Raw genomic sequence first — 14,445 nt, 5'->3', positions numbered from 1 at the left:
TCATACAGTCAACCAAAACAATTTAGTACGGGGAAAAAATATCATCAATATTGCAAAGATTACTGAATCATTGCTCCACCTGCTAACACTCCTGCTTTCTTCAGGGACACTGATCATCCTTGCCTCCATGGAGTCTCGCTGATTAACAGAACCAAGTTCAACTTGGATCAATTCTTCTTACCCAAAATTTAGGTTTAAAATTTGCTGCTTCTAATTCACACTTGACAATTTTCTTCATTTAAGAAATAAAACCCACAAACCTCAAGCTATGGCCCGTGTGCTATAAAAACAGTCTGATTTTTCCAGAGACGTAATGGAGCATAAAATACACTTCCTATTTATGTCACTCTTGTTTAGCTTATGAACTCAAGTTTCCTTCAGAAGTTTGATATCAAATTACAGTGTCTTGTCTAATACTAATTCAAGGCAACACAATTATGTGCAGCAACAAGGCCACATCCAGTCCAAATATAACCAAGAGCAGGTTAAGAAAAGCTTAAAGGTACATAATTGCCTTTCAGCTGGTCCAGAATTTTATTCTATTGAAAAATAAAATCCAGCCATTATATTCAGTATCTTTCAATCCTCTCTGATGGGTACCCCACTCTGCTACAAGAGCAACACACAGCTACATAGGTCACCTGCAGCACCAAAATTAAAAGTGTAAGAGTTTCGAAATCACAATTCCCACTGTATTCTTAAATATCCTTTAAGTAACAATACTGAGTCTTTATAATGTACAGTATTTGCTTCTAAAATCTATTTTGTCTGTGTATACATGTCATACATATATTTATATACACATACTCACACACATATACACGGGGCAATTTTAAATCTCTGTAGAGATATTTGAAGAAACCACGAGCAATACAAAAGCTCACATGTGCTCCATTCCCATACGTTAGTTCCTCAACAGTTTTTAATTTTATTGTTTCAGTTTCTGATGATTAAGAGTACTATTGGGGGGGGGGAGGGGAAACCCCTCCTCACCCTGGCTGTGGTCACCATACCCAATGGGCCCAACAGTTTAGAGAATAAAACATAAATACAGGGCCTGAGTGTGCTGTTAGAGCCAGCCATTCCTGACAGTCTTTACAATGGGATAAACACTGTCTGTCTACAGTCCCCATGTATTTGAAAGCTACGACAAACATTTTACTGAAATGTAAATAACTGACATCACCACTGCTGAAGCAGGAGGCTGAAAAATCTCTCTAAAAATCCCAAACCCAAAAACATTGCCTGACAGAAAAAAACCCATTAATGGTCACTGAGAGAGCATGTTTTAGAGGTCGTAAGCATTGAGATTCTTTTTTTTAAAAAAGGATTAAACCAGAGCAGTCAATTACTGGGTCATATTCACACATTTTTCTGTTATAAAATTATTCCTTTTCTAAGGAAGTATATTTTCCCCCTGAAATATGTTTCCAGTAAGAATACTATTCTGAATTAGTAATGTAAATAACTGGTTCGAAACTTAGCCTGCTGGAAAGCAGCTACTTTTAGATTTGCATGAAGAGAGCTGGTAAGTAATTATAAGCACTGTGGGCCGATCTATTAAAAGCCTCCTCTTTTTGTTTCTGGTTCCATTTTACTACCACACTTTAACAACTTGTTTTGCACTTGCTATTATTTACTGAGATTTTTACAGCACCTGGAGAGCCTGAAGGAGATCAGGGACACAGCTATCCCTCAAACCCATACGAAATTAGAGTAAGTTTTATCAACAGAACCAGTGAAATCTTGTTTGTTAGGACTTTGTGCCTTGTGAGGACATGGGAGCTTCAGCTGTACTGTATGTTTGGGATGGGACATGGATCAAACCTCTGTCCTGCCCCTGAGCCCTCTCTTTGGGAGCCCAGCTGCAAGATCTTCAGTCAAATCACTTAGTTAAAAGAATCTTAAAATTTGTGTTGTGGTGAAGATCTTTTTCAAACTAGTGATCAATAAGAAGGATCATATACAAATAATTCCAGTTAAGCAGATTAGCTGTTGCAATTGGATTCCAAAAATCACGAGGTTCCCTCAGAGTTGCACTGAATCTCTGTCATATTCCCAGTCAGATGGATGAGAGACACCTTATGGGCTTGTCTGATGTCACAAATAAGTATTGTACAAATTTAACTGAAGTGATTTAACTGCAGTGTTTGAGCTGCAGCTGAGTCAGGTGAAAAGGCCACTGCCCCCAGCTGCTGTCCCCACCCTCACTGCCAGCAGCATCCTGCCACCTTCCTCAGAATAACAGTGTCTGCCAACCCTGCCCAGCACAGACTGTCCAAACCCACAAGAAATACCTCTAACATTTAAAAGTGGGACTTTTAAAACACGGAGCCAAACCCGAAGCTCTAATAACAAATTTTAGGAAGAACTTTAGGGAAGTGATGTTCTGCCAGCAAGTCTAAGGATGATCATCTGAGAGGCAGCAACCTCTGACCCAGGTCAGGGTCACAGCCTTAGAAATGTATGCACTTCAGGCAGCTTAATCTCTGTATAGTAGACACTTTGTAATCAGTACATTTTTTAATCAGCAGGTTTTTAATCAGTAAATGTCACCTCTTTACATTGAGGGAAATAAATGATAAGCATAAGCAAGTTAAAACTGTACCTGCAGTCCCACTAACAGGATATACAGCTTTCAATATCCTGGTTGCTACAAGAGTTCCCTGTTACAGGACATTTCTGTGTGAATGCTCAAGTCAGACTCGAGCAGCCAATTCAGTGAAACACACTTGCCCCTGGTGATGGATGTGTAAGATTAGTCCATCAAGGAATGAACATGCAAAAAAATAAAAACAATCGTGGCAGAAAAACAGTTCTAGCTCTGCTGTTTCAAACATCAGGTTTGCCTTCTGTAAGAGGTTACATGAGTTTTACTTTGAGCATCAAAGGCTGATTCATGGGGGATCTTAAACTGAGCATTATCAGATCTTATTAAGAGCTCGAAGAGTCCCATATGACAATCTGCCAACCTCAGGCCAGGGCCTTCTGGGAACATTTGCACTGGTTCTGCTGTTGTGGCTCTGTGTGTGTTTGTTTTCTTTCTGTACTTTTAAACAAAGCAGAGGTGAAAGTGAACACAACTTCCTTCCAGGATTTCTGCCAGTAAGGATGAGATGCACAAGACTCAAGGACTTGCCTCCCAACAGTGTAGGGCACACCCAAAGCAGCAGATACACCTTGGGGACAGCACACCAGGTGTATCCAACACCCTCAGGATTTGTGCCTCCTACCAACACGAGCAAGGACACGCGACCTGAGGGGTGGGAGTCTATTTAAAATTGGAACCACGTGGTGGTTTATGACCTTATAGTACCTCATGTATATTTAATTTAAGGACACGTGAACCACAGGTTTCATGTAATTAATGGCTATGCTCCAAGTTAGATCCTCAGAACCTGCACTTCAACTTGCTCATCCTTATACTTTGCAAATACTTTTCCTGCACAGGGTGCAAAGCTTCTAGTGGTTGTAGAGCTTCATCCAAGTAAGCCAACACGGGCATATCAAGAAGTGCCTGGAGTTCTGACAACTACCTGAAGCAAAGCAAAGCAACATCTCTTTCATTTGTTGGCACTCAAATCGTGCACTGGATTCCAAAGAAAAGCCGAGTTCCATGGGGAGCTGGCAGCAGCCTCATAATTCTGTGTTAAGGAGAAGCAGGTAAGGTGCTGCAATATACAGTCAGGACTCCAGAACAGACAGTGGTTAAGATGCATCTTTGCCCAAGAGAGATATTCCTTATATTTTAATATCTAGAGGACACACTGATATAAAAACCTGTTAGTTTGCATTAAACAAACTCTTTTTGCTGTTTGGCACTTGGCCCCAAGTGCAGAACGTGCTTGTGTCCAGCAGACCAGGAAGGCAAAACAAGAGCAAGTGTGACCACAATAATCACGCAGGCATGTGGCATCCTAGAATGTTCTCACACTATGACAGAAGTTCAGGGTGAGAAAAAGCCTTACTCAGCACTGTGGAACACAACAGATGAAGGCTGAGTCCAACCAGAAATTGTCAGAGTGATTGCACTGTACCTGAAGGCAAAACCCAGCAAGACAGGGCTGCCAATCCTCTTGTGTGCCTTTTTTTGTGATTCACGTTTGCATAAAGAGTACACCCAACCCTTTAATGCTGTTTCAGCACAGTCATGGGATTTCTAGTGAGCTGAATAACCCTTTTTTCTGTTGAGAAATTAAATGGCATTTATTTTTCTTATTTACTGTTACCAAGTACAGCTCAGTAATTTATTTAACGGTTTGTAAAACAAATCTTTATTTCCCTGGTGAGCCTGTATAAATAAATTTTTCAGGCCGTGTAAACTATTAACAAAAGAAAAATCCAATGTTTCACAGCATGAATGAAAAGAGGGTTTTGTGGATCAATTTTATTTTGTAATACTTTTGCACGACTTCTGAGCCCAAAGAATTTCTAGTAAGTGGCAAGGATCTATTGTAGTGAACCCTGGCCTCCCTCAGGGCAATTCTTTATTCAACCCAGGCCATTAGCAAGGGTAAATCAATGTTATCAGCTCACACACACTGACAGCTTGTGTGGTTCCCACTCCCTCGTTTCTCCCCCCACATTAGGGTATATTTTTATGCTCTCCAGGGAAATTCAATTAACGGTGTCAGTCTCCTCCTCTCAGCCCATGACTGACACCATCAAGACTCTTTTCACTGCCCACTGACATGTAAGATGTGTCTGCTGATTTCTGGACTCCCAAGTTAACAAGAGAATTACTCCCCACTTCTACAAATGACCGTGTCTGATCTGTGCCGTAAACACAGCGACAGCTACTGAAATCAATCTTTTTTGACCTCATTGATTAGGACATTCAGATATAAAAATACTTCTCCAGTGGCTGAGTAATGCTTTGAGGGTAAAAGCCCAAATCAACAACAAAATAATGCATGTCTGTTAATAATATCAAATTTAGCTGTTAATTCTCCACTGCAGACTCAACGACCAGCAAAATGTTGTGAACAATTAATGACTAACACTTAGCTGCAATTCACAGCATGTTAAAAAATCTCAGAAAACAACTGCTGGTAAGAGGCTGGACACAACTCCACTTTCCAAAGAGTTTCCAAGAATTATTTAGACAACTTTTGAAACAGATACATCTTTTTATAGTAGCTAGGCAACAACACGATTTCTGTATTTTGAAATAAAAAAAGATTAACTTTTCAATAATTAATGCAAACACTGCAAAATTTGGAAATGGCACAACTCTTTCAAAAACACTACTAAACTTGATGGACTAAGAGAACACTTGTAAGGACCCCATGCAGCCCAGGCAGCCTTCAGTAGCTAAAAGCACGTGCCACTAGTAATTGTGTTCCACACTAAGTTGTGAAAAGCATCAAACAGAGCTCTCATTTTCACCAACATCGACCCTGAACCATAATGATGCAGCCCCTTCCTCAGATTTCAGTAATTTAGTTTCTCTCAGAACTAATTTTCATTATTTCTTGATTACAGGTAAGAAAGAGAAGTATTTTCTAATGGTTAGAGAGAGAACACAACATAATGTCCCAGCTGAAAGCTCAAATACTCTGTGGTCCTAATGGAGCAAAAAACTATATTACAAGACACAAAGCACTGTGGTAGCAGACTGACCATGATGAAACAGTAAAGAAGATGCAAATGCTGTGCTATTAACTGAAAAAAAAACCCCAACATTTCCCATAAACCAAAATATGCTGTACAATCACAGATTCAAAAAAATTCAAAACATAGAAATATCCCATATATAAGCACATCAGCAAAGACCTACTGGCTTTGTTGTAGCTGGGAAAACTGAACAGAGTTGTGCTCCAGCAAAGCTGGCTCCAACTCTTTCCTCTGTTCTCTGCTAATTGTTTGTGGATAAGCACTATAAACCAGATGGCTAAAATGACCCAGGTTAAAAAAAATCCTAGCAAAAATACAGTGGGGAAAAAAAAAAGAGAAGTCTAACAGCAGAAACTGCTTGTTACACAGAGGTCACTTATTCATCCACACGTTTAAAACAGTCCCAAATCCAAACCGATGAGATTTGAGGGCAATGCACTTCATAGGATATAAGTCATACAAGTAAAAGCCACAATACCTCTTTTTCCAGAATACGAGAGATCTCTCCCAAAGTCCTGTCCAGCCCAGGTACTTTGTTGTTCCCCAGTGAGCAGCTCTCCTGCATTTGGAGGTGCTTTACAAGGTCTTTTGTCAATCGTTGTAACCTTCAACAGAAAACAAAGAGCGGGTTAAGCAAAAACTCATGTTAACTTTCACCTTTGTAATGAACCTCTGCTAATGATAAAGATATCTGAAAATCTACGTAGAAATATTATAATTGTCTATTCTGACCAGCATGTAAAACATCCCAGGAGATACAGTCAGCTTGGAATGTCTGTGACACTTCACTATCTACTTTTTCAGGGAAACAGCACAGGAATAGTGTGGACAGTACAGCCATCAAGGTGCTTCTTTATTAGCTATATTTGTTTCTGTTGTTGTTTCCCTATTTTTCCACAGTTGTTTTTGCCATGCTCCTTTTAAAATGGTTTCATCCTGCTTTGCTCCCACTATGCAATCATTTTGGCTCACTCAGCTGAGCAATTCACTCTTGAGATGAGTAAGGGAAACAGAACAGCAGATTAAACAAAACCAGCAAACATCACCAGGCTAATTTCTTATAGGCATCATAAAAGAAACGGCTCCTCAGGGTTATCTGAATAAGTAAAAAGCAGTGGCTTTGCAGCCTACCTCAGAAAGGGCATTTTATTAATGAGGGTCAGTAATGAAGCCAAAATGCAGAGGTGGGAGAGATGCAGACTCACATGGGTTAGGTTTCATTTCCATTTTATATGTCTACCTCTGGGCTATTCCCCTTTGCTCTCCTGCGAGGCAGCGAGGAGAAATATGCAGTTCCAAGGCACCATTCTCTCACCCTAAGGTCTAAAACACAGCAGTCAAAAGACACCCATAGTTTATCCTTCTGTGCCTTGAATGTGAAGGCAGTAACGAGCTCAGGGGCACACTTTGCAGCTGTGGGTGCAGCGACGGAGCGGATACACACGGGGAACACGGGCCCTCAGCTGGAGACTGGGAGAGGGCAGGAGGAATTGTCATTCCATGTTTGCCAGGTATTTGTCAGGCACTGCCTCAGTACCTGCTCCTGGCTGCTCTGAGGGACAGGGACAGTGCTCGGTGGACCTTTGCTGAGCAATTTGCACTGGAAGTGGGACAGAGCTGGTAGCTGAGCAGGATGAGTGGGAGAAACACTGTTGTGACCAGAAGCCAATATACAGAAGTCTATAGGAAGGAAAAGAGAGGGGAAGGGTAACAATGCTCATAAAATGGAGATATCAGTGTAAAAGGGCCAGAAGGCTTGCACAAAGTGACCACAGAGTAATGGCAAAGAGAAAATTACGTTAACTGGTCTCCTAGAGGTGAGACAGGAAGGCTGGAGATGGAAAGGCTGGAGAATGTACCACAGTAGTCACATGTATCAAAAAAAAAAAAATCATCAATATCAGAATATTCATTTGGGGAAGAATAGAAAGTTTCCACTTAATCAAGAGGAAACAGGAAACTCTGTGCCTTCTCTTTGAAAAAATTCAGAGCTTTGTTAATGGCTTTCGAGACACGCTGAAGACACGGATATGTTCTTAAAGTAAAAATAAAAATGATTTGCAGAATTCTGAGTCTTGGACTTCTTATCATCTGGTCAGCTGAATCCATTAATATTCAATCAGATTTTTCTATGGCAAGAAAAATAAAAGGAGATTACATCCTGATGAGTTTTTTTTTGCACTGCTATTTCCTCTGTGGAAAATGAGGTTGGAGGAAACTTCTGTCTATCACAGTAAGCCACGAACTAAAATGGGAAACAAAATTAAAAGCCAAAACTCAAACAACTGCAGGACTTGGACAGTAAATCAAAAGACCAGAGCACCAATGAGAAGTGGAACTGCTGCAGTCCAGAGAGATGTTCCAGAAGCAGAGTATTGCAGGTATTCTCACAGAATGGTATTTAGAATGGCTGTTGCCTTGGCAATATCCTAGCACATCAAGCAAAAAAGTCTTATTATTTCTTTGAAATATCTACTCTAATTGCATATTAAAGCATAAAGGCACTGAAAAAACCCACCACACTATATTGTTACTTCACCTCACAAAAGACAGCAAGACAGGTTTCCATTTGCTTCATTTAACATCAGAGGAATGGAATTCCACCAGGATTAACCACAGAGGCTGAAGAAAGGCACTTTCCTAATCTACATCAGGCATCGGCACACAGAACGTGTAAGGTTTATCAAAACGCTCCTCACAAGGACTCAAAGGGAACATAATCATATTACACCAATACTTCTGCTGACAGAGGAACAGAAGTTTCTTTCTCTTCAGCCTATTAAGATGCTCTGCAAGCTAAACACCACGTTCACTTTCTGTCCTCGGTTTAAAAACAAAGCTGTACAACACGTTAACTCCCAAGGAAAAGCTTCCAGTTTTCCATTTCTTCTAAAAGTCTTCCTGGATGCTTTTCCAAAATTCCAACTTTCTAAGCGTGTGTTCAGCATCACAGATTAAGAAACTTGAAGAATAGATTTTCAATTCCACCACATTAAAGAATTACCTCTCACAGCCTCATACCCTACTGTGTGGTGAATCTTCTGCCAAAAACAGTTAACGGATGCTGTGTGATCACATGGGGAAGAGAAGGGAAATAAGAACTCCCTCCTCCCACAGAGAAATTATTTTAGTATCCTCTATACTGACTTCTTGGCAGTGTCAGAGAAATAAGAATAATTTTAGGACTGTTTCAAAGGACTAGAAATCTATGGAAGAGGACTTGTGCTTGGATGTGGAATTTACCATTGCTATGAACGGATTTGGAAAGAGAACTCTGTCCATTCTGGACTCCTTGTGCACTCCTGGTATGCAGGGTGGATTACTAGAGCATGGCATCAACACCTGACCCAGTGGCTATGTGGAAATACTGCTGAGTCCAAATTCAATCATTTTAGGACAATTATTTACTCTTCCTTCTGTCTCCCAATTTTCACTCCTCCAATGCTTACTATGCCTTACAGGAATGATAAATGACTGAAACTTTACTGGGGCTGGATAAAAGGGAAGTTAATGTCTTTTTCTCTAAAATTATTTCCATCTCACTAATTAAGGTTTTAGTACTGCCCACAAACAGATAATTCAGAATGCAGAAGAAATATCAGAAAGGACATAAGGCACTGACTGGTCTTGGAATGTTACCATAACATAAACTTTCATAAATAGTATGTTCAGCAAATAAAAATACAGTATCTGATCTTTTTTCACTGCAAGTGGAAAAACAAGGGATATTCAATATCAAAGGTTTTCCTTTTTAGCACGGGCTACATATTTTTAGCAGGTTTAATATATTTTACAGGCTAAAGGAAAGAGATCTGTTAATATTTATAGGCCACATTTCATCTCCAGAAAAAAACAGCCTTGAAATAGTAACATCAATGTATTTCAGCACTTGCAGGTTTAAATCCATGATTTCTTGGCTGCACAGTGATGTATGCAAGGAAGGATTAGTGTGAGTGGGCAGAGCAGTGGGTGCTGTGCAGTTCCTGCAGGGAAGGAGCGGTTACTCCTCCGGAGGTTCCGGTGAGGGCGGCCAAGTGCCAGCCGGACACACAGCCCCGATTCTTCCCGAGGCAGCCCGTGCCTGGAGAGAACTGAGAACGTCTGGGGAAGTTCCTGCCCAGCCCAAAGTGGAGCTTTGCTGTATCCCCTGGAAGCAACCTACATTCCCTGCCCGCAGTACAATTCACACTGTGCTGGCACGCGGGGCACCCTCCGATGGCTCCAGGCGTGCCATGGAAACACAGCTGGGCACAGTCCCAGGCACTGCCAGGCGAAAAACAGCTACATCTGCAGCTTCACACACCTTCTGCAGCGTTTGGAAGGAATCTCGCTGAAAAATGATGAAAAACTCCTATAAATCTCATTTTCTGAATGCATTTATTTGTATTCCTATGAGAACGTTCCAGCCTTGCCCTGAAGATGAAATCTACTGCTTGCCCAATCATAAACCTGTTATTTATCTGCTTTGAAAGTTTAACTGGATTTTATTTTACTTACATTTTGGCTCTTCTACAGTTTCCAGAGCTGTCTGGAAACTAAATTTTGCACGAGTACTTCCAGTTTCAGAGACTGTTTTTTTCCTGCAGTAATCAGTATTTTGGTATATTATCTTACAGTTGGCCTACCCGGCCTCTAGCCTACTACACCAAGAAGATCTACAAGGTGAGTTTATCCTGTGAATTCACTGATATACCATAATGAAAGTAAGAAAGCACTGTATTGTTAAAGACATTTAGCTATGGCCCTCTGCAAGAACAAACTTCACACTACATTCCCATCTTCTCTCCAGCAGATTCTTACAGGAAATAGTTCTTCATTTTCTAATTCTCTTAATTTTGTGCTGCAGCCTGTTTTCAGGACAACAGTGGTTCCCATTTCCATACTACCCCAAGTATCCCTTTACACAGTGGAAAAGAAAAAGGTAAGTAAAAAAAATATGTGAAAACAATTCCTTCTTGTGTGAGGAGAGATTGGCTAAAATATTAGACGAAGGGGTTAAATCTTCTCCCCCTGCAGTCCTGTTAACTCCCTTCAGGCACAAGGCAATCTTTCATTACCTTAGTTTCTCTGTTGTATTAAAGGATGACATTTACACTTTGCTACCTGCAGATTGCTTTAACACTGACATATATGGCCTTTGGATTAGAAGATACTAAATAGATGTAAATAACCTTCTAACTTTGAGAAAATGTTTTCCTTCCCTTTTGAAAACGTGTTCTGATGGACACCTGAGAATGCTCTAATGGACACCTGACACACCTTTTGCCAGGTTAACCTGACAGACTGAACAATAAGCAAATACTCAGATCAGTTCCCAGAAAATATGAATTAATACTACAAATCCACCAAGAGTCCACCAGCATTTATAAAATTACCCAAGTGCCACCAGTGACCAACCAGCAAATGCACAGTGGAGAGAGGTCGGGAGCAACACTTGGCTGCTCCAGGTGAGAATGTCCACAGTCCTTTTCCTTGGATGTCCCTCTTGGCACATGAAATAGTTCAGAGAGCAGAATACTTACTAAATGAAGCAGTATTTGGACTTATAGCCCTCACCCCCTAATGGGCACAATATTTTTAATAGATACTAAAAAAAAGAAAGCTTTCCCAGTCATCTTTTAAAACCCATTTCTAAAAAAGAACTACCTAGAGCCATTCACAATCCCTGTCATGAATCAGTACTCTGGAACTGAAAAAGGGATACACAGTGCCTATCAAAGCAGGATAAACCCTGTCTGCTTATTGCCATTAGTGTAGTACCACTGCAGAGCTTAGAAAGCACTTGGATCAGTGCTTCCTTAGTGCAGAAGATTTTATAAATCTCAAACCTTAAACTAGTAAAAACCACTGAAACAATCTATCAGCCACAGCAGGAAATCGGTGGTCTTATAATACTAAAGTGGCTTAATCTTAAAGGTGATCTAAAAAGGCTTTTTACCTGCCAACTACTAATTCTGGGTTCTGTCTTTCTTCTGTAACAACTGACAACATGACTAAGAACTAAAATCAGATAAGAAATTGCATTCCATAAATGGTTTTAGTTGTTTGTGAAGACACAATCAGTTGGGGGGAGAGGAGTGGGTAAAGAAATGTGGCATAAGCAAGGAAGCATAAAGGGAAGACATATTTAATGATTTAATTCTAAAACACATTTGCTTCTGTTAAGCAAATAAATACACCTACCAACTGGATCACATTTTAAATGGAATTTAAAAAAAAGAACTTTTCCATTTTTAAATTCCACAGCCCACTAGGTCAAAAAGTGTTTTCTGTCTATTAGCATACTTCCACTCCAATCAGAACACCTCAAACCTTCCTTTGGGATGGACACAAAGTATTGGCATTTGTTTGGACACAAAGAATGCATTTAGCACTCTGAGTCTGCACCCCCTCGGTTCTGTGACATGACCTTTCTCAGTAACTCTGCAGATCTCCTGAGGGCTGGGCAGGGTTTACCTCCCAGCACTGACAGGGTTTGCTCTCTCAGCCAGGTACAGTAGCAGTTAAACACCAAATCCTAGAGCAGCACATGGTGTTCTGGCTGAAAAGCCAATACTCTGACCACTTTTACAATGTAATAATACTCAGTGCAGACCTACTGCTGTTTGCTCCTTTCTGCTGACTCCTCTTCCTACTGGTCTTGGTTAAGTAAGATCCCGTACTTAGTTCTGTTACAAAGGTGCTTTCCTGTTATTTTTTCCTGTATTACATTTTGCCATGTAAACAGATACAGTCTGGACTAAAACACTTGCCTCAGGAAACTTGCCCTCTCATGCTTTCCTTTACAGAAGGAGATAAAACTACCCTTCCCTATTCTTCCATTTTGTAATATGTGTTGTGCAAAGTTAACACATTTCAATAGGAACAGACTGGGCTTATGGTTGTCTCACAGACACTCCTCTCTTCTTAAAAAGCCAGTTCAGACTTGAGCTCCCACTGCTGCCCCTTGATTTCAAAGAAGCTCGCAGACATATGAGCCTCAGAGTAGATAAACAGTTGTGTAATTTTGGAAAGAACAATAACCATGATATCTGAAACTATGCTTTAAAAATATAGATGTAAGCATCTGCTAGATCCCTAGGTTTCTACAGGAAGACTGCAAAAGAGACCTCAGATCTGTGATGAGAGTGAGCTACACAGTGGCCACAACTCTAGTTTGTGTCTAAAAGGGCGCAGCAATAACAGAGGCAATAAAGGGAGAAACTAAGAAAGCAGGTGGAACAGAAGATTCTGTCTGAAAGCAAAGGAACTTTTAACCACGTAAAGAGAAATGAGAACTGTTAAATTGAAGATCAGTCAAAAGATTTGAAAATATTTTTAAAAATTTAAAAATCTGAGTTTCTCTTGTGCTTCAATTGAGACACAGCTGACTAAGTTACATCACTTATGATCTCAGAAAGGACCTAAAGTGGAGGCACTACAGCTTATCAACATTTTCATTCACTTAAACATGCACATTTCTACTTTTTGACAATCAGACCTTAATGTTTTATTTCCTGGTAGCAAAGAAAAGCAAAACACAGAAGCTACAAATCTAGAAGTCTTAATATGCCACAAAATTAATCTTGAAAATGGAAGTGCTGATGACTAAGAAACAAAACCAATTCCTTCCCCATGTGTTTATGCAGGTGTGCCATCTGCTGGAGATGGGGCATTTTCTTAAGTCAAACCTCAGTGATGGATTTTTATTATTTTAAAATACATCTAAGATTCAGCAGCAGGTTTTCAAGCTATTGAAAAGACTATGTAAAAGATACTGCCTGCAGGCTAGTTGTATATAACTGCAAGGATCTGAACTTCTTAACCACCAGTAACTTATACAAAATGCCACCTTCAAGTATATCAGCAATTTATGAGTGATGGAAGCAACCACAAAACATACAGATTATTACCTTGGTCTGAAGACAAATATCCCCAGTCTGGAAAGTCGTTGCAATTTTAGGACGAGGGTTTTAGAATCCAACTGTGGAGACCCCACAGCTCCTTGGCTGATGCTACAGACTCCCTGAGCCCAACTACAAGTAAGGCACACACACCATCTGCCCACTGTAAATGGCTGTCTCAGGAAAATTAAGAACAGGGCAGGAGTGCATAATCCTCTTTACTAATCTGTTTCTTTCCCCATTTTCATCTTCAGAGTCTCTGGGGCTGGATGTCCTTTCCCAGAACTGCAGGAATGCAGGTAGATTGTCAGCTATCACCTGTGTGACTTTAGTTAGGGAGTTCCATCCATCTCCCTGCACTCTGCTTTAAGAACACTGGATTTGGTTCCCTCTGAATCCTGCTCCAGCTCTACCCTGCGTTCCCTCATTCCGGTACCAGGAAGGACAGCAAACAATCACCATCCATCTTTTCCATGCCATTTATGACCTTATAGATCTCTGTAACATAACCCCATTAGAACTTCCTCCCATTATCACATTTTTCCCCAGAATGAGAAGTACCAGCTTACTTATTTCCTAACACAGAAGTTACACGTAAAATTATTACAGATTTCCTTTCCTGCCTCCTCTGAGCCTTTAACAATTCCAGCTTATCTGTTTGGAGACAAAGAACCAGAACTGCACATTGTATTCAAAAGATGCAGATGACCCAGGTATTTGTACATCACATTCTTTGTCCTGGTTTTGCTAGTTTTTAAATAATTTTAACAAAGGATTTCTATGAACTACTGAGAGGACTGAGCTGATGTTTTCTTGGAACTACCTCTCACATCTGCAAATTCAAGGCCCACACTTTGTATGTGAAGGTATAATTGAGTTCTGTCTTCCCCCTCTATTCTGTAGCACTCAATATACACTGGATTTCACCAGCCATTTTATTGCCTCA

At 40.4% G+C, this 14,445-nt stretch overlaps 1 protein-coding gene across 2 annotated transcripts in view; it reads right to left on the bottom strand.

The window, feature by feature from the left end:
- SCAPER (S-phase cyclin A associated protein in the ER) overlaps positions 1–14,445 on the bottom strand; it is a 142,333-nt gene that overhangs the window by 61,905 nt on the left and 65,983 nt on the right. For both annotated transcript variants that reach the window (XM_017816921.1, XM_017816922.1), the window contains exon 23: positions 6,095–6,221. In XM_017816921.1, the coding sequence (XP_017672410.1) occupies positions 6,095–6,221 (127 nt within the window). The remainder of the gene's footprint in view (positions 1–6,094; positions 6,222–14,445) is intronic.

Source organism: Lepidothrix coronata, unplaced genomic scaffold (genome assembly GCF_001604755.1).
Source record: "Lepidothrix coronata isolate B3197 unplaced genomic scaffold, Lepidothrix_coronata-1.0 Scaffold58, whole genome shotgun sequence".
NCBI classification, from domain to species: domain Eukaryota; kingdom Metazoa; phylum Chordata; class Aves; order Passeriformes; family Pipridae; genus Lepidothrix; species Lepidothrix coronata.
This window is presented reverse-complemented; position numbering and strand designations above follow the sequence as displayed.